The sequence below is a fragment of the Oncorhynchus keta genome, chromosome 34, assembly GCF_023373465.1.
Source record: "Oncorhynchus keta strain PuntledgeMale-10-30-2019 chromosome 34, Oket_V2, whole genome shotgun sequence".
NCBI lineage: Eukaryota > Metazoa > Chordata > Actinopteri > Salmoniformes > Salmonidae > Oncorhynchus > Oncorhynchus keta.
The window spans coordinates 25439879-25464359 of record NC_068454.1 but is presented as its reverse complement, the minus strand read 5'-3'; the positions used below and the strand labels follow the sequence as shown (position 1 = coordinate 25464359).

Below are 24481 nucleotides of genomic sequence, written 5' to 3'. Positions count from 1 at the left end.
AACTCATTTAGCCCCGGGGGACACATTCAGTCTTCTGTATGAATATAGGTCCATTATTTCTACACAGTTTCAATTAGGTTTTTGTAATTTTTAAGTATATTGAGTTTGTTCCCGCCTAACGGTGTATTTATGTCTCTTCACAGGACTCCTCTTGGGGCCTCTCTGGATGAACAGAGCAGCACTCAGTCCAAGGGTGAATTCCCCTCTACTATAACATCAGTCCTATTTTATAAAACTTACTCTCATATGGAAAAAGATCATGTGGAGAGGTGTTGGTGGAGTATTTCGCAACTGTCTCACCACACCCCACCTTGGAGCCCTAGTGTACTTTGGAGTGTACGAGCCAGCTTCTGTACTCATACACCCACACTCACTCCAGTTACCAGTTGGTAGCTTTGTCAAACTGTTATTGTGCTTCTAAATCGAAGTAAGAAATAGACTCAGGCATGATACAAGTATCCTGAGCTTAAAGGAATAACATTTGGATTCCCTGTATTTGCCTGGTCTTCCTGGTAATGCAACTATATGGGCTGCTGGTGCCCTTTGATTAATGGCTATCTACAGTAGGTAAGATTTACCAACCAACCAGGTAGGAAAGTATTTAACGGTAAATGTTTGTCTTAGTTTAAAGTGTTTGTCTGTAGTAGGCTGTTCAAAATGCGTTCGGTCAACCATGCAAAATGTTTTTTACAGGCACGTGCCAAGGTTTTTATTTGAATGGTTATGTAGTCTACTGTAGGGTATACAATGCATTCGGAAAGTATTCAGACCCCTATACTTTTTCCATGTTTTGTTACATTACAGCCTTATTCTAAAATGGATTAAAACATTTTTTCCCCCCTCATCACCGAATACCCCATGATGACAAAGCAAAAATGTTTTTTTTTGCACACAACAAAATGAAATATGAAATTTCCATAAGTATTCAGACCCTTTACTCAGTACTTTGTTGAATCACCGTTGACAGCGATTACAGCCTCCAGTCTTCTTGGGTATGACGCTACAAGCTTGGCAAACCTGTATTTGCGGAGTTTCTCCCATTCTTCTCTGAATATCCTCTCAATCTCTGTCAGGTTGAATGGGGAGCGTCGCTGCACAGCTATTTTCAAGTGCGGACTCTGGCTCGGCCACTCAAGGACATTGAGACTTGTCCCGACGCCACTACTGCGTTGTGTTGGCTGTGGGCTTTGGGTCATTGTCCAGTTGGAAGGTGAACCTTTGCTCCAGTCTGAGGTCCTGAGCGCTCTGGAGCAGGTTTTCATCAATGATCTCTCTGTACTTTGCTCTGTTCGTCTTTCCCTTGATGCTGACCAGTCTCCCAGTCCCTACCGCTGAAAAACATCTGCAATGCATGATGCTGCCACCATGCTTCACCGTACGGATCGTGCCAAGTTTCTTCCAGATGTGACGCTTGGCATTCAGGCCAGAGAATCTTGTTTCCCATGGTCTGAGAGTCATTAGGTGCCTTTTGGCAAACTCCAAGCATGCTGCCATGTGCCTTTTACTGAGGAGTGGCTTCCGTCTGGCTACTCTATCATAAAGGCCTGATTGGTGGAGTGCTGCAGAGATGGTTGTCCTTCTGGAAGGTTCTCCCATCTCCACAGAGCAACTCTGGAATTCTGTCAGAGTGACCATTTGGTTCTTGGTCACCTCCCTGACCAAGGCCCTTCTCCCCCAATTTTTCAGTTTGGCCAGGCAGCCAGCTCTAGGAAAAGTGTTGATGGTTCCAAAATTCTTCCATTTAAGATGATGGAGGCCACTGTATTCTTGGGGACCTTCAATATGGCAGAAATGTTTTAGTGCCCTTCCCCAGATCTGTGCCTCGACACAATCCTGTCTCGGAGCACTATGGACAGTTTCTTTTGACCTCATGGCTTGGTTTTTGCACTGACATGCACTGTCAACTGTGGGACCTTACATAGACAGGTGTGTGCCTTTCCAAATCATGTCCAATCAATTGAATTTACCACAGGTGGACTCCAACCAAGTTGTGGAAACATCTCAAGGATGATCAATGGACACCGGATGCACCAGAGCTCAATTTCCAGTCATATAGCAAAGGTTCTGAATACTTATGTAAATAAGTATTGTTTTTATATATTTTTTAAATCCATTTTCAAAAATATCTAAAAACATGTTTTCGCTTTGTCATTATGGAGTATTGTGTGTAGATTGAGGATTTTTAACGTAACAAAATGTGGGGGGAAAAAATCAAGGAGTCCGAATGCACTATACATACAGGCTCCCAAGTGGCGCAGAGGTCTAAGGCACTGCAGCTCAGTGCTAGAGGCATCACTACAGACCCTGGTTCTATTCCAGGCTGTATCTCAACCGGCCGTGATTGGGAGTCCCATAGGGCGGGCGCACAATCGGCCCAGCGTCGTTAGGGTTTTACCGGGGTAGGCCGTCATTGTAAATAAAAAATTGTTCTGAACTGCCTTGCCTAGTAAATGTAAAATTAAATGTAAAACAAACAGTTATATTTGTGTGCTTAACCCGCTAGAGTTGATGTCTTGCGGAAATCTAATTAGCATAATAAATAAAACATCAAAGTCCGTCTGTTTATGCTAGAGATGCAGTATGTTTTTTGCATGGGCTCAATGTACCGCATTGCAGACCTACAGTAGTGTTTGTCAGACCATCCCTAAATTGGTCTTCTAAGGATATCATCTGTTGCGTTTGAATGGTTTGGCCTACAAAACTAAAATGATCCCTCTATGGAAGATCACACTCACGAACACAATTTAACTAACTGTACTTTACAGGAGTGCTAAAGAATGGCTGCAGCTTTGAAGACTACTTTTCTCTGGGAGCTGAGGGTAAGTGACAAGATGTGTTTTGGGGAGGGGTGTGTGTGTGTGTGGGGGGGGGTCACTAGAGCAATACAATCTAGGACGGGGATGGGAAACTGGAGGGCCCTGTCTGCCACTTTTTTTTTTTACTGTTGAGAGTTAGATTAGTATAATACACAAGGTGCAATTTTCGAAATGTGGTTGTGCATCAGCAGGTTTCTGTTATCTCAGTCACTGATAGTCACTCAATTTGTCAATGTAAATGAGTCTAGCCAGCTATCTAAACTTCTAGTAATCATGGTCCAATTACCGAATGGGGGGGGGGCACCCAATTTTTTTTTCTCTATGCTGTCAAAGGTGGGTCGCTAAAATGTTTTGCTCGCAAGTTGCCAATCCCTGATCTAGGACCACACCACTTCTATGGCAGTTTCAGTTGTTAATGAGCCTTCTAGAGTGACTAGGGTTGAATGTCAAATTGCACCCTATTCCCTATATAGTGCACTTCAGGCTGGGCCGTGATCAAAAGTAGTGCACTATATAGGGAATAGGGTGCAATTTGAGAGACAGAAAATCTGTGTGGCCAAACAATTAAGAGCTAGTACTTCTCATTGTAGGAGTGCTTGGCTCTTTAGTTTTTACAAAAGCTACAAAAAGGTACTCCCTGCCGTTGCTACTCTTACGAGCGAACATAATACAAATATCATTTGGTGGGTGCTTATAAACTCAGAAAAAAAGAAAAGTCACTTTTTCAGGACCCTTTCAGAACCCAAGTAACTTCACAGATCTTCATTGTCAAGGGTTTTAACGCTGTTTTCCATGCTTGTTCAATGAACCATAAACAATTAATGAACATGCACCTGTGGAACGGTCATTAAGACACTAACAGCTTACAGACAGTAGGCAATTAAGGTCACAGTTCTGAAAACTTAGGACACTAAAGAGGCCTTTCTACTGACTCTGAAAAGCACCAAAAGAAAGATGCCCAGGTTCCCTGCTCATCTGTGTGAATATGCATGCTGCAAGGAGGCATGAGGACTGCAGATGTGGCCAGTGCAATACATTTCAATGTCTGTACTGTGAGACTCCTAAGACAGGGAGACAGGATGGACAACTGATCGTCCTCGCAGTGGCAGGCCATGTGTAACAACACCCGCACAGGATCGGTACATCTGAACATCAGACCTGCAGGGCAAGTACAGGATGGAAACTGCCGGAGTTACACTAGGAATGTCCGTGGGGTAACATCTCACAGCAAGAACTGACCAATCTGTTGCAGTCCATGAGGAGGAGATGCACTGCAGTATTTATTGCAGCTGGTGGCCACACCAGAAACTGACTGTTACTTTGGATTTTGACCCCCCCCCCCTTCGTTCAGGGACACATTATTCCATTTCTGTTAAGTCACATGTTTATGGAACTTGTTAAGTTTGTCTCAATTGTTGAATCTTGTTATGTTCATACAAATATTTACACATGTTAAGTTTGCTGAACATGAACGCAGTTGACAGTGAGAGGATGTTTCTTTTCTTGCTGAGTTTATTTATCCTAATTTCACATATATATTAATACGCATGTGTGAATTGGACATTTTTTTTTTTGCATATCCCAACTCCCGAGACACCCTCGGAGAGTGGGGTCACGGCAAGGGTCACCATTATCCAGTGTTTCTGGAGCAATTAGGGTTAAGTGCCTTGCTCAAGGGCACATCAACAGATTTGTTTCATCTTATGAACATGTGCGCGCACACACACACGGGTTTCCCAGTTCAAAAGGAAAGGAGACGAGCAGTGTGTGTGTGTGATCAGATGGCATACAGTTGAAGTCGGAAATTTACATAAACTTAGGTTGGAGTCATTAACTAATTTTTCAATCACTCCACAAATTTCTTACAAACAATAGTTCTTACAAACAATAGTACGCAAGTATAAACACCATGGGACCACGCATACCGCTCAGGAAGGAGATGCATACTGTCTACTAGAGATGAACGTACTTTGGTGCGAAAAGTGCAAATCAATCCCAGAACAACATCAAAGGACCTTGTGAAGATGCTGGAGGAAACAGGTACAAAAGTATCTATATCCACAGTAAAACGAGTCCTATATCAACATAGCTGAAAGGACACTCAGCAAGGAAGAAGCCACTGCTCCAAAACCGCCATAAAAAAGCCAGACTACGGTTTGCAACTGCACATGGGGACAAAGCTTGTACTTTTTTAGAGAAATGTCCTCTGGTCTGATGAAACAAAAATAGAACTGTTTGGCCATAATGACCATTGTTATGTTTGGAGGATAAAGGGGGAGGCTTTGAAGCTGAAGAACACCATTCCAACCGTCAAGCACGGGGGTGGCAGCATCATGTTGTGTGGGTGCTTTGCTGCAGGAGGGACTGGTGCACTTCACAAAATAGATGGCATCATGAGGAAAGACAATTATGTGGATATATTGAAGCAACATCTCAAGACATCAGTCAGGAAGTTAAAGCTTGGTCGAAAATGGGTCTTCCAAATGGACAATCAAAAATCAAATCCAAAAATCAAATCAAATGTATTTATATAGCCCTTCGTACATCAGCTTATATCTCAAAGTGCTGTACAGAAACCCAGCCTAAAACCCCAAACAGCAAGCAATGCAGATGTAGAAGCACGGTGGCTCGGAAAAACTCCCTAGAAAGGCCAAAACCTAGGAAGAAACCTAGAGAGGAACCAGGCTATGTTGGGTGGCCAGTCCTCTTCTGGCTGTGTCAGGTGGAGATTATAACAGAACATGGCCAAGATGTTCATAAATGACCAGCATGGTCCAATAATAATAAGGCAGAACAGTTGAAACTGGAGCAGCAGCACGGCCAGGTGGACTGGGGACAGCAAGGAGTCATCATGTCAGGTAGTCCTGAGGCATGGTCCTAGGGCTTAGGTCCTCCGAGAGAGAGAAAGAAAGAGAGAATTAGAGAGAGCACACTTAAATTCACACAGGACACCGAATAGGACAGGAGAAGTACTCCAGATATAACAAACTGACCCTAGCCCCCCGACACAAACTCCTGCAGCATAAATACTGGAGGCTGAGACAGGAGGGGTCAGGAGACACTGGCCCCATCCGAGGACACCCCCGGACAGGGCCAAACAGGAAGGATATAACCCCACCCACTTTGCCAAAGCACAGCCCCCACACCACTAGAGGGATATCTTCAACCACAAACTTACCATCCTGAGACAAGGCTGAGTAAAGCCCACAAAGATCTCCGCCAAGGCACAACCCAAGGGGGGTGCCAACCCAGACAGGATGATCACATCAGTGACTCAACCCACTCAGGTGACGCACCCCTCCCAGGGAAGGTATGTGAGAGCCCCAGTAATTCAGCCCCTGTAATAGGGTTAGAGGCAGAGAATCCCAGTGGAAAGAGGGGAACCGGCCAGGCAGAGACAGCAAGGGCGGTTCGTTGCTCCAGAGCATTTCCGTTCACCTTCCCACTCCTGGGCCAGACTACACTCAATCATATGACCCACTGAAGAGATGAGTCTTCAGTAAAGACTTAAAGGTTGAGACCGAGTTTGTGTCTCTGACATGGGTAGGCAGATCGTTCCATAAAATAGAGCTCTATAGGAGAAAGCCCTGCCTCCAGCTGTTTGTTTAGAAATTCTAGGGACAATTAGGAGGCCTGCGTCTTGTGACCGTAGCGTACATGTAGGTATGTACGGCAGGACCAAATCAGAGAGAGAGGTAGGAGCAAGCCCATGTAATGCTTTGTAGGTTAGCAGTAAAACCTTGAAATCAGCCCTGGCTTTGACAGGAAGCCAGTGTAGGGAGGCTAGCACTGGAGTAATATGATCAAATATTTTGGTTCTAGTCAGGATTCTAGCAGCCGTATTTAACACTAACTGAAGTTTATTTAGTGCTTTATCTGGGTAGCCGGAAAGTAGAGCATTGCAGTAGTCTAACCTAGAAGTAACAAAAGCATGGCTAAATTTTTCTGCATCATTTTCGGACAAAGTTTCAGTTTTTTGCAATGTTACGTAGATGGAAAAAAGCTGTCCTTGAAACAGTCTTGATATGTTTGTCAAAAGAGAGATCAGGGTCCAGAGTAACACCGAGGTCCTTCACAGTTTTATTTGAGACGACCGTACAACCGTTACGATTAATTGTTAGATTCAACAGAAGATCTCTTTGTTTCTTGGGACCTAGAACAAGCATCTCTGTTTTGTCTGAGTTTAAAAGTAGAAAGTTTGCAGACATCCACTTCCTTATGTCTGAAACAGAGGCTTCTGGCGAGGGCAATTTTTGGGGCTTCACCATGTTTCATTGAAATGTACAGGTGTGTGTCATCCGCATAGTAGTGAAAGTTAACATTATGTTTTCGAATGACATCCCCAAGAGGTAAAAGGAACACTTATGTGAGAATGCTATTCATTGACTACAGCTCAGCGTTCAACACCATAGTACCCTCAAAGCTCATCACTAAGGTAAGGATCCTGGGACTAAACACCTCCCACTGCAACTGGATCCTGGACTTCCTGACGGGCCACCACCCTCAGGTGGTGAGGGTAGGTAACAACACATCTGCCATGCTGATCCTCAACACTGGAGCTCCCCAGGGGTGCGTGCTCAGTCCCCTCCTGTACTCCCTGTTCACCCACGACTGCATGGCCAGGCACGACTCCAACACCATCATTAAGTTTGCAGACGACACAACAGTGGTAGGCCTGATCACCGACAACGACGAGACAGCCTATAGGGAGGAAGTCAGAGACCTGGCCGTGTGGTACCAGACCAAGACTAAGGAGATGATTGTGGACTACAGGAAAAGGAGGACCGAGCACGCCCCCATTCTCATCGATGGGGCTGTAGTGGAGCAGGTTGAGAGCTTCAAGTTCCTTGGTGTCCACATCAACAACAAACTAGAATGGTCCAAACACACCAAAGACAGTCATGAAGAGGGCACGACCAAGCCTATTCCCCCTCGGGAAACTAGAAAGATTTGGCATGGATCCTGAGATCCTCAAAAGGTTCTACAGCTGCAACATCGAGAGCATCCTGACTGGTTGCATCACGGATGCATCACGGTCCGTGTAGACCAATTTGGGTTTCCAATCTCTCCAAAAGAATGTGGTGATCGATGGTATCAAAAGCAGCACTAAGGTCTAGGAGCACGAGGACAGATGCAGAGCCTCGGTCTGATGCCATTAAAAGGTCATTTACCACCTTCACAAGTGCAGTCTCAGTGCTATGATGGGGTCTAAAACCAGACTGAAGCATTTCGTATACATTGGTTGTCTTCAGGAAGGCAGTGAGTTGCTGCGCAACAGCCTTTTCTAAAATTTGAGAGGAATAGAAGTTTCGATATAAGTCGATCTAGTTTTAAATATTTTCTGGGTCAAGGTTTGGCTTTTTCAAGAGAGGCTTTATTACAGCCACCTTTTTATTATGTTCAGCGTCGGAGGGCCAAGCACAGGAAGCAGCTCTTTCAGTAGTTTAGTTGGAATAGGGTCCAGTATGCAGCTTGAAGGTTTAGAGGCCATGATTATTTTCATCATTGTGTCAAGAGATATAGTACTAAAACACTTGAGCGTCTCACTTGATCCTAGGTCCTGGCAGAGTTGTGCAGACTCAGGACAACTGAGCGTTGAAGGAATACGCAGATTTAAAGAGGAGTCCGTAATTTGCTTTCTAATAATCATGATCTTTTCCTCAAAGAAGTTCATTAATTTATCAATGACCCCAAGCATACTTCCAAAGTTGTGGCAAAATGGCTTTAGGATTACAAAGTCAAGGTATTGGAGTGGCCATCACAAAGCCTTGACCTCAATCCCATAGAAAATTTGTGGGCAGAACTGAAAAAACGTGTGCGAGCAAGGAGGCCTACAAACCTGACTCCGTTACACCAGCTCTGTTAGGAGGAATTGGGCAAAATTCACCCAACTTATTGTGGGAAGTTTGGAAGACTACCTGAAACATTTGACTCAAGTTAAACGATTTAAAGGCAATGCTACCAAATACTAATTGAGTGAATGTAAACTTCTGACCCACTGGGAATGTGATGAAAGAAAGAGAATCTGGAATAAATCATTCTCTCTACTATTATTCTGACATTTCACATTCTTAAAATGAAGTGGTGAATCCTAACTGACCTAAGACAGGGAATTTTTACTATGATTAAATGTCAGGATTTGTTAAAAACTGAGTTTAAATGTATTTGGCTAAGCTGTATGTAAACTTCCGACTGTATTTATCTCAGTTCTCCCTCTGAGTGACCTGTCTGTTGGTGGAGGAGAGGAAAAGAGGAGGAGGGGGATAAATAAAGGGATTTATCTGCAGATCTAGATAGGACATACATTAACTTTAATGTCCTCTGGCACTGCTCTGTAGCTAGTCTCTACTATCCCCTCTAAAACACTCCCTCTTCTCAAGGCCCATTTTAAGAACAAATTGTTATTTACAATGACGGTCCACCAAAAGGCCTCCTGCGGGGACGGGCTGGGATTTAAAAAAATATTTAAATAAAATAGGACAAAACACACCACGACAAGAGAGACGACACAACACTACATAAAGAGAACTAAGACAACAACATAGCATGGTAGCAACACAACATGACAACAACCTGGTAGCAGCACAACATGGTAGCAGCACAAAACATGGTACAAGCGTTATTGGGTACAGACAACCGTACAAAGAGCAGAAGAAGAAGAAGGTAGAGACAACAATACATCACGCAAAGCAGCCACAACTGTAAGTAAGAGTGTCCATGATTGAGTCTTTGAATGAAGAGATTGAGATAAAACTGTCCAATTTGAGTGTTTGTTGCAGCCGGTTCCAGTTGCTAGCTGCAACGAACTGAGAAGATCAGTGACACATGCCATACTGTATGACCATAGCAAAGGTCCTGTTGTGTTTCACTTGCAGACCTGGGTTTAAATGGTATTTTAAATCGTTCAAATATTTGTTGCATTTGCTTTAGCCACCGTGGAGAGCCAGATGACTTTGTGCCTTTGCCACAATTATACTGAACAAAAATATGCTGAACAAAAATCTAAACGCAACATCAAATGAAAGTTTATTTGTCACGTGCGCCGAATACAACAGGTGTAGACCATACAGTAAAATGCTTACTTACGTGCTCAAAACAACAGTGCAAAAAAGGTATTAGGTGAACAATAGGTAAGTAAAGAAATAAAAACAACAGTAAATAGACTGAAAAATAACAGTAGCGAGGCTATATACAGGCACCGGTTAGTCGGGCTGATTTTAAGGTAGTATGTACATGTAAATATGGTTAAAGTGACTGCATATATGATCAACAGAGAGTAGCAGTAGCGTAAAAGAGGGGTTGGGGGGTGGCACACAATGCAAATAGTCCAGGTAGCCATTTGATTACCTGTTCAGGAGTCTTATGGCTTGGGGGTAAAAACTGTTGAGAAGCCTTTTGTCCTAGACTTGGCACTCCGGTACCGTCATGAGGTAGTAGAGAGAACAGTCTATGACTGGGGTGGCTGGGGTCTTTGACAATTTTTAGGGCCTTCATCTGACACCGCCTGGTGTAGAGTTCCTGGATGGCAGGCAGCTTAACCCCAGTGATGTACTGGGCCGTACGCACTACCGTCTGTAGTGCCTTGGAGGCCGAGCAATTGCCGTACCAAGTAGTGATGCAACCAATCAGGATGCTCTCGATGTTGCAGCTGTAGAACCTTTTTGAAGATCTGAGGACCCCATGCCAAATCTTTTTAGTTTCCTGAGGGGGAATAGGCTTTGTCGTGCCCTCTTCACGACTGTCTTGGTGTGTTTGAGAACATACAACAATTTCAACAATTTTTGTGCGCCTGGGAGGGCATAGACCCACCCAATCAGAATGTGTTTTTCCCCACAAAGGGACTTTATTACAGACAGAAATACTCCTCAGTTTCAGCTGTCCGTGAGGCTGGTCGCAGACAATTCCAAAGGTGAAGAAGACTGATGTGGCCTGGTTACACGTGGTCTGTGATTGTGAGGCCGGTTGGACGCACTGCCAAATTCTCTAAAATGACATTGGAGACTTATGGCAGAGAAATTAACATTACATTCTCTGGCAACAGCTCTGTTGGACAATTGCATGCTCCCTCAACTTGAGACATCTGTGGCAAAACTGCACATTTTAGAGAGGCCTTTTATTGCACCCAGCACAAGCTGTCATGCTTTTTAATTAGCTTATTGATATGCCACACCTGTCAGGTGGATGGATTATCTTGGCAAAGGAGAAATGCTCACTAAAAGGGATGTAAACCAATTTGTGCACAACATTTTAGAGAAATACTATTTTTGTGCATATGGAACATTTCTGGGATCTGTTATTTCAGTTCATGAAAAATGGCACCAACGCTTTACATGTTGGTTGCATTGCGCCAGGTGAGCTCAATCAAAGCCAACTAAAGTATTTGAAATGATTTTGCCCGGGTTGTTCATATTTTAAAATGTCAATAATATCAAAGAGGGTAGTTACTTGCATACTTGCTAAAGAGTCCTTCATAAACTCAGCAAAACAATAAATGTTCTCTCACTGTCAACTGCATTTATTTTCAGCAAACTTAACGTGTGTAAATATATGTATGAACATAAGATTCAACAACTGAGACATAAACTGAACAAGTTCCACAGACGTGACTAACATAAATGGAATAATGTGTCTCTGAACGAAGGGGGGGGGTCAAAATCAAAAGTTCTTGCTGTGAGATGTTACCCCACTCTTCCTCCAAGGCAAGTTCCCAGACATTTCTGGGGGGAATGGCCCGAGCCCTCACCCTCCGATCCAACAGGTCCCAGACTTGCTCAATGGGATTGAGATCCAGGCTCTTCGCTGGCTATGGCAGAACACTGACATTCCTGTCTTGCAGGAAATCACACACAGAATGAGCAGTATGTCTGGTGGCATGCTGGAGGGTCATGTCAGGATGAGCCTGCAGGAAGAGTACCACATGAGGGAGGAGGATATCTTCCCTGTAATGCACAACATTGAGATTGCCTGCAATGACAACAAGCTCAGTCCGATGATGCTGTGACACACCACCCCAGACTCTGACGGACCCTCCACCTCCAAATCGATCCCGCTCCAGAGTATAGGCTTTGGTGTAACGCTCATTCCTTCAACGATAAACACAAATCCGACTATCACCCTTGGTGAGACACAACCGCGACTCGTCAGTGAAGAGCACTTTTTGCCAGTCCTGACTGGTCCAGCGACGGTGGGCTTTTGCCCATGGGCGACGTTGTTGCCGGTGATGTCTGGTGAGGATCTGCCTTACAACAGGCCTACAAGCCCTCAGTCCAGCCTTTCTCAGCCTATTGCGGAAAGTCTGAGCACTGATGGAGGGATTGTGCGTTCCTGGTGTAACTCCGGCAGTTGTTGTTGTTGCCATCCTGTACCTGTCCCGTAAGTGTGATGTTTGGATGTATCGATCCTGTGCAGGTGTTGTTACACGTGGTCTGCCACTGCGAGGACGATCAGTTGTCCATCCTGTGTCCCTGTAGCGCGGTCTTAGGCGTCTCACAGTACGGTCATTGCAATGTATTGCCCTGGCCTCATCTGCAGTCCTCATGCCTCCTTGCAGCATGTCTATGGCACATTCACGCAGATGAGCAGGGAACCTGGGAGTCTTTCTTTTGGTGCTTTTCAGAGTCAGTAGAAAGGCCTCTTTAGTGTCCTAAGTTTTCAGAACTGTGACCTTAATTGCCTACTGTCTGTAAGCTGTTATTGTCTTAACGACCATTCCACAGGTGCATGTTCATTAATTGTTTATGGTTCATTGAACAAGCATGGGAAACAGTGTTTAACCCTTGACAATGAAGATCTGTGAAGTTATTTAGATTTTTACAAATTCTTTGAAAAGCATAGTCCTGAAAAAGGGAAGTTTTTTTGTTGCTGAGTTTCCCATTAGACCGTATGGAATGGCTTTGAGGTTTATTGTTGGTAGTGCATGGTTGGTGTTGTCAAAGCTGTGACTAAACTACATGTTTCTCATTCTTCCACTCAGCTCAACAGCTGTAGTGATGCATGCTCTCTGATGTGCTACTGTATGTTGGTCTCTTTGAGAGATGGGTTCAGTCAGATTTTGTACTCCATGGTTGCACTCCACACATTACTATTGTGTTTGTACAGACCAGAGACAGTGGGTGGTAGCTAGTGTGTTGTGTAAGGTTGGCTCCTATTAAGGTCTGCTCTGACTTGTCTCAGGTTGTGTTCCAAATGGCACCCTGTTCCCTTTAAAGTGCACTACTTTGACGAGAGACAATTTGGGTATTAGTGTGTTATTTGGGACATACCTATACATTGAAGCAAAGCAAGGGGCCCCAGTCAAAGCTGAGATCAGTGTTCCATTGTGTCCATGTCATAACGCCCCATGATTAGTCAATCGTATTCAATCTCCGGCCTAGCGGATCTACAAGGTACAAGTCTCAACAGAGACTTGAGGGCCCTTCACCCTTCTGGCTCCAATCCACTCCATCAGGGAGTGGCAATGATGTGGATAGATGTATGCATATAGAAAAACATCTCCACGTATTGCTACTGTTAATGCTCACACAACAAGAGAATTAAGAGTAATTCAATGGAATCCCATGCTTTGATGATCATCCTGCTCTTAGAGGTTAAATAACCAGTTAGGCTGATTTGTATTTGTTCAGTTCCAGGCAGACAACTGACATTGTGTACTCTCCCATCTTTGTCTCAACCAGGACCTGGGTTCAAATACTATTTGAAGTGTTTGAAATACTTTGTTTGCTCTAGCCTGCAGGACTGCCAGATGGGAGGAGTTTACTGTTTTGGGACTATTCTATTGATCGATTACACCAAGAAAGCTCAATTAACCTCAGATAAAGAATTTCAAATGGTATTATATTTAGAATAGTATTTGAACCCAGGTCCTGGTTGAGACAGTCAGGCATCCACGTATTCTTTGCGTCACTAAGGCAGCCTGGAAGAAGCCATAAGATTCGGAACAGTATTTTTTTTCCTGGCAGATGAGGCTAGTCCAGACTTCAGGAGGACCGTCTTTACTGTCTGTTTCTAAACCATCATTCTGTCATTATGTTCCTCTTTGTCTCAAAGACGAGGATTTGGTTCTGGGGATTCTCATTTCGACAGTGGCCTCTTTTGCTTATGTTATATGTGGGAAAGGGGAGGCTTCATATTTTTAGAAATGGTTGACTTGGAATCACTGCAAAAACAAACCATTCTGTGATGTTTCATATCTGTTGCCCTTGATCACAAATACTTGACAGCAGTCACCTTGATTGTATGTTTTACAGAGGTAGAAATGTTTGTTTTTTTCTATATCAGTATTTTCTACAGTGTAACAAGTTAATTATGACAGATGGACTTTGAAGAGACATTTGTGAATTACTTTATACAGAGCCAGCTTACCAAAGCACAGAGCAGTGTGCAAAGCTCCAGTATTCATTTCTTTCTCTCTCCTCCCTGCAGCAAACCACCTTCAGCCCAACAGTGCCAAAGCAGAGACACCCTGGTAAGACCCCCCCTCCCCCCTTATGCTATTGACCACTCCTCACCCCCCCAAGTTCAGTCCCAGCAGTAGTCTTACTTCCTGTGGCTGTGGTGTGAATACTGTACCGATCACTGCTTGCTCACTCTGCTCCCCAGCTATGGGATATGTGCAAAGGACAAGAGGAGCCAGTTCCTACAGAACAGGAGTATGAACTCAATAGGCTCAGGGAAGAGCAGCACCAGTGTATCCAGGTGAGTAGTAGACACTCAGATGGGCAGGCCCTGAGCCTCAGCCAAGCTCTGTGGTTGGTTTCTGCCCTTCTGGGTTTGAACTGAAGCCAGCCAAATAAGGTTTAGAGTGCTCTGGTTCATTCATATATTACAGCACTTCATTATTAGTATGGTAACCAGAACATTTTACGTTCCAAGAAAGAGCTAAAAGCTGGTACGTTTATATCAAGTTTAATAAAAGACTGCTTCTGAAGTTAGTTAGCCAAGAGGTTTGGAAGTATCTGTTTTATCTCAGACTTTTCATCTATGTTTCATTAATGGTTCAGCACTGCATTATTTCAACAGTGTATTTTCTATGCATTCATGCATTCACTTTGTCTCCAGTGTGTCTGAGTTGTTGGACCTATATGAAGAGGATCCAGAAGAGATCCTGTATAACCTGGGGTTTGGCCGGGAGGAGCTGGATATCGCCTCAAAGATCCCCTTGCGCTTCTTTAACAGCCCTTCTTGTGCTAAGGGCATCGATCTCAAGATGTACCTGGAAGCACAGCTACAACGCACAGAGATGGAAAAACCCAACTATGCCCTGACAAGTATGTTAACACTCTCTCGGTTTGCCTTCAACTGTCTTGCTTTGTCTTTCTATTGCTCTCTTGTTCATGCATGCATTGGCTCTCTCGCTCTCTTTCCCTTGATTTCGCACTCCCCCCTTTTCCTTTCTAGCTGTGAAAACACTGTATGGTCTGGAAACACTGATCGTATCACTGTTCTCTGTCATAAAATCCAGACATACAGCCATGTGCTGGCATGTACATACATGCAGACCTACAGGTAGTGATGAAAATAATGAGTGTCACCTGGAGTGCAGAGTGGCAGTGGGATCGGTGGTAGGATGCGGTGGCGGTGGGGTAGGATGCGGTGGCAGTGGAGTAGGATGTGGCAGTGGAGTAGGATGTGGCGGTGCAGAACGATGTGGCGGTGGGGAAGAATGTGGCGGTGCGGAAGGATGTGGCGGTGCGGAAGGATGTTGCGGTGCGGAAGGATGTGGCGGTGGGGAAGGATGTGGCGGTGGGGTAGGGGTAGGTTTATGATGTGGTAGTCCTTGTAGGTGGTGTAATAATGGATGACACACCGCACAATGGCTGGGCAGCCAAAGAGGAACAGGAAGGGACACAATGGCTGGCCAGCCAGAGAGGAACAGGAAGGGAAACAATGGCTGGCCAGCCAGAGAGGAACAGGAAGGGACACAATGGCTGGTCAGCCAGAGAGGAACAGGAAGGGACACAATGGCTGGCCAGCCAGAGAATAACAGAAAAGGACAGAGTCTGTGTGGAACATGGCCTGTTGTCTGTAAACTGCTGGACCGAGGCCCAGTAAGAAATACTGTGTTGTAGCAGCTATCGAGTCAGTTTATCTTGATCTGGTCTAGATTAGCACATTAAAGGGAGAGATGAGACTCTCATAAATTCCTTTTGAAGTTTCACCCCTGTGTTGTTATGTGTTAATAACATTTAGATTGTGTTACCCAGCAGGCTAGGCAGGGGGTTGAAGAATGCCTTGCATGGCTAAACATGGAGTTTTCTAGCTGAATTATATGTTCATTAAAAGTAGGTAAACCTATGCCCCAGTTTGTCATTATATAAGGGACAAACATAACAACCCCTCCCAGTTAAGTTTGTGAGAAGTTTTGTCACTAACTGAAGGCCTTGCTGTTTCTGTTTTGTAACAGTGTTGATTTTATGTACAGCATACTGATCATTGGAATTATGGTTGCCCTGTGAACTGTGACAGCCTGTGCCTTTCTGTGCCTGTAAAGCTGATTTTATTGTCATGATGCAGCTTTCGCTTTCATCATCCTCCAAATGAACAGGACCCATGAGGGCTGAATCTGCTGCTAAGAGAGACAAATATAAACAGGCTTTCTGGAGACTAGCTAGCTAGAGCCTTGGGTCAAAGAACTCAGGACCTCATTGTTTCCATTTTGATTCTTAGTTTATCAAGTTTACTCCCGCTTTCTTCCCCTAAACTAGAATTTGTATTTTAATTTCAGTTTCCTCTCTCTTTCTTTCCCCCTAAAGGTCGTTTCCGTCAGATCGCGGTCCTGACCACAGTGGCCAACGAATTATTCCATCTCTACTCCCAGGTGTCGGGCCAGCCCGTCCAAAAGATCTGCAGCCTGGATGGGGAACCCCTTACCATCGTCACTCCTTCTCCTCTGACGAGGAACAACTCAGCCCTGAACGCAGCCAAGATCCTAAAGAAGACCATCACCAAGCATAACCTGTTGGGTGGGGCAGCAGAGGAAGTCTCTCATAGCCCCACAGCCCTGTCTACTACCACAGAGAAACAAGCAGACCAATTGAGTCCAGGTACAGGGGACAGCGCCATCACTACTGACTCCGGCCACAAGGGGGAGCTCAAGCAGAAGGCCTTCATGAAGAAGGAATCTACTTCTCCAGCGATGTTGACTGAGGACAGCCACTCTAGAGGCAGCGCTGAAGCCCCCCTGAGCATCCACGGACACCACGCTGGAGTGAATGGAGACAGTCCTAAGCTAAATGGAAATGGCCTGGCGTTGACAGGAAGTGGAGAAAATAACATTTTGTTCACTGTCAGTGTTGTCCCTGAGGAGGCCCAGGAGGGTGACCTGAGCCTGTGCAGCGAGGCTGACCTGGAGAAAGAGCACCAGGAAATCCATCAGAAGGGCCAGAGGGCCATCCGATCAACCCCAGACGAGGAACCTAACTACAGCCTGATGCACAACGCTCAACTCACCCACCACCACACGCAGGCCAAGGATTCCTTTGAGATGGAAGAGGTAGGAGGACCATACTCACACACGGGTTGAAGAGGGTTCAAATCTTGGCTTAGTTGTACTGTTGCACTGCTCCCTCCAGTTTGAGAAGGAGGTAGGACCGTCCGGAGAAACAGAGTTGTGGAAAGGGGTTCAATTCTTGACTGAGTTTCACTATACTGCCCTCCCAGTTCAATATACAGTTTTGTTCTTATCTTCATCTCCTGGTTTTCACACTGGGCTGTTTTTTTTTTAAACCCTGGTTTTAGCTGTCCTAGCAGATATTGTGAAAAGCAAAGGTCACGAACTTGCGTCTATAAATAAGTAAGAACAGTAAGAGAACATATGGAGGACCCTGGAGACCAAGTTATTATTGTGACTCCATCTGCAGTTTGTCCCTCCTCTCTCTCCAGATCTAGCAGAATGGGGTAATAGTTACAGTAACTGGAGGGAGGTGGCTGTATGCATCAGAAGTGTGTCAGTGTAGAAGTTGCCCCAAGTGTTTTTCTGTTTGGCTTTGTTCCACCACACAATAGAAGTCACTGTGGAAGCATAATGTTCCACATACTGTAGGAATTAAGAAAGTAAAATGTACATTTTTTATCTATCCTCTCAGGTCCAGAGTAATAAGAATGAAGCTCTACTTGGAACTTGCAGCCCCTCTAGAGCAGACAGTGGTGAGTCTGGCATTCATGTTATACACCTTATAAGACATTATAAAGGCTCATATATGCTTATAACAAGTCATAATACTTTTCAGATTGATGTAAGGTGTTACCAAACTTTCCAACGTGGATATCCACTAATATGATCAATCACTTTATTACGTTACAAAACCATATGTTCTGTTGTTGATCAGTAAAATGAGTTCACTGGCATAATCACCATCTCTCAAATAATCACTAACACTTTGTTGTCTTATACAAAGTATTTAAATACTACTGTAGTGTACTCTGATGGAATGTTCCATATTGGCCTTTTAGACAAATAGAAAATTGCTACTTAGAACACATGGACCGGTGACAATCCATTATAATTGAGAGACCCATCTAAAACAAAGCGCCATTTTCCTCAGGAACTTATATAAGGTTTTATCTAATAAAACATGTATAACGACTCAGTATATTTATTTTCCTACTGACCATGATACTCTATTAGAACATAGAGCCTCAGGGATGTGCTCTTCAGAGAATCACTATAACCCTAAATACATGGAGCTGAAGTTAACTAAATGGATGACGTCTGCCCTCTGGTGGATAACTCTGTACTTTAAAAAAATACATGTGTGTATAATACAAGTTGTAGAGATGGGTTGGTTGTTTACAACAAAACAGACACTTGCGCCACTATGGGGCAAAACAGATGGGGTTGGCTTAGATTGTTGATAACATGTTGAAAACATGAAGTTGCAGAATGAGCACTTGTCTCAAATACATCATTAGATGTTGGTTAGGTGGTTCGCAGGCTAGCAAATTTGAGCCATATTAGCATAGACATGACATCAGTCAAAACATCTCAAAACAAGACATGGTATCAAGAACAAGATCAAACGAGCCCCTTGTGATTCACCACATGGCCGTTTCTTGTGATTTTTGCTAGCTAGCTATCTGTCCATCCAGAACCATAACAACACACGGCCTTCAGCCCCATTGACACATGCGCATCGTTTTCATGGCGTTGTCAGCAAACCCGTCTATTGTAGATGCAATGCAAGTGTATCATATCCCTTTGTTGCAAAGATACCAATGGAACACAGATTGTTTTTTTACTCAGTGCAATGTGTCTCGTAATTCCTATGAAAATGTTATTTATTTAGTTGAAAACCCAGATTGATGGTTGATGGTCATCATGGACGTCACCAGGACCTGGCTACGGTTTTTGGTCAGGACCGAATCTTTTGCACTGCTGCAATGGTGTAAAAAAGAAATAGTGAATTGAATGCGCCACTTAGTTCATAGAGCTGTGGTTAAATGAAACTCCCGAAGTCATCCAGCTGTTATGATCAGGGTTGTAGTGCTGCTGGAGCGCAGCAGAGCGACGCTCGCCACTTCTCAGAATGGTGCTGTCTAGCAAGATCACTTAATGATGAATTAGTCATCTACATAACACACCGAATATGCTAGCATAATGTCAGGCTACGGTTATTCCAAAAACACCATGTCATCTCGTATGACAATTTAGGATAATTGTGCTGCATTGTTTTACTTTTTTCTCATGCGGAGCTGTGTTTAACTCCATCTGCTCTGAAATGTGATTAGTTCGGCTGGGTAGCCACCCGTACGTCATTCAAGAAGATCCAAATGCATATTCCCATGAAACTGGTTGGGATCAAATGGTTGGCATGCAGCATGGGCGTTTCAACTGTAAAACATGAAGAATTAGGATTCACGATTGACATTAATGATGGCATTATTTACGATAAGGTAGGCTTAATTTGGTGTTTTAGATTTTTTAAATATTAATTAACATTTTCCTTTTAGCCATTTACAGTATGTGTAGGCATTGCCAATCATGCAATTTGGATGATGCATTATATGTACAGTACCAGTCAAAAGTTTGGACACACCTACAAATTCAAGGTTTTTTTCTTTATTTTTTACAATTTTCTACATTGTAGAATAATAGTGAAGATATAAAAACTATGAAATAACACATATGGAATCATGTAGTAACCAAAAACAAATCAAAATATATTTTAGATTCTTCAAAGTAGCCACCCTTTGCCTTGATGACAGCTTTGCATACTTTTGACATTCTCTCAACCAGCTTCACCTGGAAGGCATTTCCAACAGTCTTGAAGGACTTCCCACATACTCTGGATCTTCCTTTCCTGTGTCGGTCCTCATGAGAGACCGTTTCATCATAACGCTTGGTGGTTTTTGCGACTGTATTTGACTAAACTTTGAAAGTTATGCAAATTTTCCGTATTGACTGACCATCATGTCTTAAAGTAATGGTGGACTGTCGTTTCTCCTTGCTTATTTGAGCTTTGCTTGCCATAATATGGACTTGGTCTTTTACCAAATAGGGCTATCTTCTGTATACCACCCCTACCTTGTCACAACACAACTGATTGTCTCAAACGCATTAAGAAGGAACCAAATTTAGTTTTGATGTCTTCACTATTATTCTACAATTTAGAAAATAGTAAAAATAAAGAAAAATCCTTGCATGAGTAGGTGCCCAAACTTTTGACTGGTACTGTATATTCTAAAATAATTTAAACAATAGGCTTCATGTCAGTACCATCTTTCATTCAGAAATGCTGGTTTAATAATGATAATAAAAATAAAATGCAGTTCCCGTAGGCTAACTAAACAAACAGCACTACACCACTGGTTATAATACATGTAAAGCAATTGACATGTGTGGTCAACTGATAATTGGGACAGCGTCATGGTGCTGTCATGATATCTCAAAGTGCTGCCCAGCCTCAAACCCCAAACAGCAAGCAATGCAGGTGTAGAATCACGGTGGCTAGGAAAAACTCCCTAGAAAGGCCAAAACCTAGAGAGGAACCAGGCTATGAGGGGTGGCCAGTCCTCTTCTGGCTGTGCCGGGTGGAGATTATAACAGAACATGGCCAAGATGTTCAAATGTTCATAAATGACCAGTATGGTCAAATAATAATAATCACAGTAGTTGTTGAGGGTGCAACAGGTCAGCACCTCAGGAGTAAATGTCAGTTGGCTTTTCATAGCAGATCGTTGAGAATATCTCTACCTCTCCTGCTGTCTCTAGAGAGTTGAAAACAGCAGGTCTTGGACAGGTAGCACGTCCGGGGAACAGGTCAGGGTTCCATAGCCGCAGGCAGAACAGTTAAAACTGGAGCAGCAGTGCCGCCAGGTGGACTGGGGACAGCAAGGAGTCATCATGCCAGGTAGTCCTGAGGTAGGTAGTCCTCTGAGAGAGAGAGAAAGATATAATTAATTAGGGAGAGCATACTAAAAGTCACACAGGACACCGGATGAGACAGGAGAAATACTCTAGATATATCAGACTGACCCTAGCCCCTCAACACATAAACTACTGCAGCATAAATACTGGAGGCTGAGACCGGAGGGGTCAGGCAGGAGACACTGGCCCCATCCAATGGTACCCCCGGTCAGGGCCAAACAGGCAGGATATAACCCCACCCACTTTTCCAAAGCACAGCCCTCACACCACTAGAGGGATATCTTCAACCGCCAACTTAGCATTCTGAGACAAGACCGAGTATCGCCCACAAAGATCTCCGCCACAGCACAACCCAAGGGGGGGGCGCCAACCCAGACAGGGAGACCACGTCAGTGACTCAACCCACACAAGTGACCCACCCCTCCTAGGGACGGCATGGAAGAGCACCAGTAAGCCAGTTACTGACCACAATCAATTGAATTAATAATAACAGGTGTTGATTATTTGGCCTTGGCGAGAGCACAACGAATGGAAGGAAACAGCGCTGCAGGAAGGGGTGCTGGAAGTGCTGCAGATTAATTGAAATACATTTGCCAAATTATATAATTATTCTTATCTCTATAAATAAATGACATAATTGAAAGTACTACACCAGCATAATTTAGCCACAGAGGATCAATAGCTTATTCATGAAAAATATCTGTAGCTTGTGTTTTGTCACATTTATGAGCGCATAGGCCTAGTTAGTCTACAGTCGTGAGTCCTGCAATTGGGCAACCCGCACGGTAGCAGAGAGAACAGTCTATGACTAAGGTGGCTGAAGTCTTTGGCAATTTTTAGGGCCTTCCTCTGACACTGCCTGGTAGAGATGGCAGGAAGCTTGGCCCCATTGACGTACTGGGCCATACGCACTAGCCCTGCCACTTCCGATGAGCGTCGGAGCCGGTGTAGTGCGATTCAATCTTAGTCCTGTATTCACTCTTTGCCTGTTTGATCTCTCTCTCCCTCCCTATCTCCATTACAGAACAACAACTGAGAACAACCAGCCAGCAGTCAGACAGTAGTGGTTTTGCAGAGGGCCGCTCTACTGATGGCTCAGCTAACAATTTAAAGATACAGGAGAGCGCTGACGGCTGTGACTGTGAGAGCATGCTGATGTCCTATGCTGGGGAGGTGACCACTCCTCTAGCCCATGAACACCCTGCCTTTGAGAGGCTGCAGTTAAAGGAGGAACAGGAGGAGGAGGATGTGCAGATACCCTTTGTCCTACAGAAACACCTTGAGGAGGACGGGAGGGGGAGCAAGAGCCCTATTGGGGAGGAAGAGCAGCGGCAGGAGGTGCCACAGTACACCTTCCACCAGTTACCTAAACCAGAAGATAGAGGAGTGGCCCAAGACTCGGAGCAGGACCAGCAGCATAGCACTGCTGAGGAAGCTGCTTCTTATCCTGCCTCTGAGACTCCTCTGTCAACTCCTGAGACTTGCCATACTGTTGAGGCTGATCTTGACACGGCTACAGTGCCTGGTCCTACAGAAGACCATGGCTCCATCCTGACCCCTGACTGCAGCTCCTCTGGTGCCCCAGCCAGGGAGGGTGTGACTGACAGGGTGGAGATGGATGCCAGGCTCTCCAGCCCTAGACCCAGCTGCCCCATCTTCAGTGCCTCACCCAGTGTCCACGGGGCCCTCTACAGGGCCCAGCAGAGGGCCTTGTCCCCAGGCCTCCAGGGCCCCTGCATGGAGGGGAAGGTGAGGGATCTGTTCAGGAGAAGAGTCCCCCTGACGAGGTCCCGATCCCTGCCTACCTCCCTCAGCCCCTCCTGTGCGGTCTCCTCTGTCAGGATCCAGTTTGGCCAGGGGACAGTCAGGCACTGCACTCGGACGGTCTTTTCCTACCGATACACCCCAGAAGTGGATGAGGAGGAGGAGGAGGTGCAGGTGGAGGAGGAGGTGCAGGTGGAGGAGGAGGTGCAGGTGGAGGAGGAGGTGCAGGTGGAGGAGGAGGTGCAGGTGCAGGTGGAGGCGGATGATGAGGTGCAGGAGGAGGTGCAGGAGGAGGCGGAGCAGGTGGAGCTGGAGGTGGGGTCCATTGTGGAAGAGGAGGTTCCGGAGGAGGAGTTTCAGAGCAGAGGCAGCTTTTGCTCTATCTTAATTATCAACAGAGAGGCCGAGCCATCTCATGGCCCCGGGCTACAGAGAGATGGGGAGCTGAGAAAGCTTCAAGGCAGAGTTCCCCCTTCCCCCCTCGCCATCCCCCGCCACCTGACCCTCTCAACCATCTCACTGCACAGCCACAGCCCCCCTCCTGAGTGGGGAGAGAGACCTCTGGTGGAGCACCACCGTGCCTGGAGCACCTGTAGCGTACCTAACCTTACCCAACGTAACCTGGCACAGCATAACCACCCTAACCTGAACCACTTCAATAAGCCTAACCTCACTCAGCACAGCAACCCTAACTTAAACCTCACCCAGCACAGCAACCCTAACTTAAACCTCACCCAGCACAGCAACCCTAACTTAAACCTCACCCAGCACAGCAACCCTAACTTAAACCTCACCCAGCACAGCAACCCTAACTTAAATCTCAACCAGCACAGCAACCCAGATTTCAACCTCACCCAGCACAGCAAACCTAACCTGGCACACTTCAATTACCCTAAACTCACCCAACACAGCAACCCTAACTCTACCCTCACACAACACAACCTAGCCCAACACGATAACCCCAACCTCCCACAGCACACAGTCCCCAACTTACCCCATCATATGGCCCCTAACCATCCTTACCAGAGTCCTCCTTACACTAACAACATGGGCAGCACCCTTCCACACAACTTCCCGCACAGCACACACTACCCATTTTCTCCGTACAGCTCCCCCTATAATACCCCGCCCCATAGCGACCCTTTCAGTTCACCTTACTATAACTACCACGGTAACCCATATAGTGGGTCCTACAGCTACCTTCATAGCAACAATCATTATACTGCCCATAGCTCTTACTCTAACCCATCACACACACCTTCCAAACTGCCTCCACATATCTCTACTGCCCCCTATGGAGAACCATACAGTACTCCATTCCCTGGCCACCATCATCTGTTTCCTTACCCCCATGGAGTTGACCCTATGGGGGCAGCCCCTAATTCCCACCTTCCACCAGCCCTGTCTACCACTGAGATGCAGCTCAGACGGGTCCTTCATGACATCAGAGGAAGTGTACAGAACTTGGCTCGGGTGAGACAAAACAACTACACACTACTACTGTAAGTCGCTTTGGATAAAAATGTCTGCTAAATGG

General features: G+C 45.1%; 1 protein-coding gene across 3 annotated transcripts in view; it reads left to right on the top strand.

Moving 5' to 3' along the window:
• LOC118366866 (protein ITPRID2-like) overlaps positions 1-24481 on the top strand; it is a 63265-nt gene that overhangs the window by 23729 nt on the left and 15055 nt on the right. For 2 of the 3 annotated variants that reach the window (XM_035749657.2, XM_035749658.2), the window contains exons 4-11: positions 144-193; positions 2766-2819; positions 14238-14280; positions 14415-14510; positions 14874-15082; positions 16568-17307; positions 17900-17960; positions 22205-24417. In XM_035749657.2, the coding sequence (XP_035605550.2) occupies positions 144-193; positions 2766-2819; positions 14238-14280; positions 14415-14510; positions 14874-15082; positions 16568-17307; positions 17900-17960; positions 22205-24417 (3466 nt within the window). Of the gene's footprint in view, positions 1-143; positions 194-2765; positions 2820-14237; positions 14281-14414; positions 14511-14873; positions 15083-16567; positions 17308-17899; positions 17961-22204; positions 24447-24481 lie in introns of all 3 variants that reach the window. The other variant, XR_008090141.1, reaches the window with a different exon arrangement.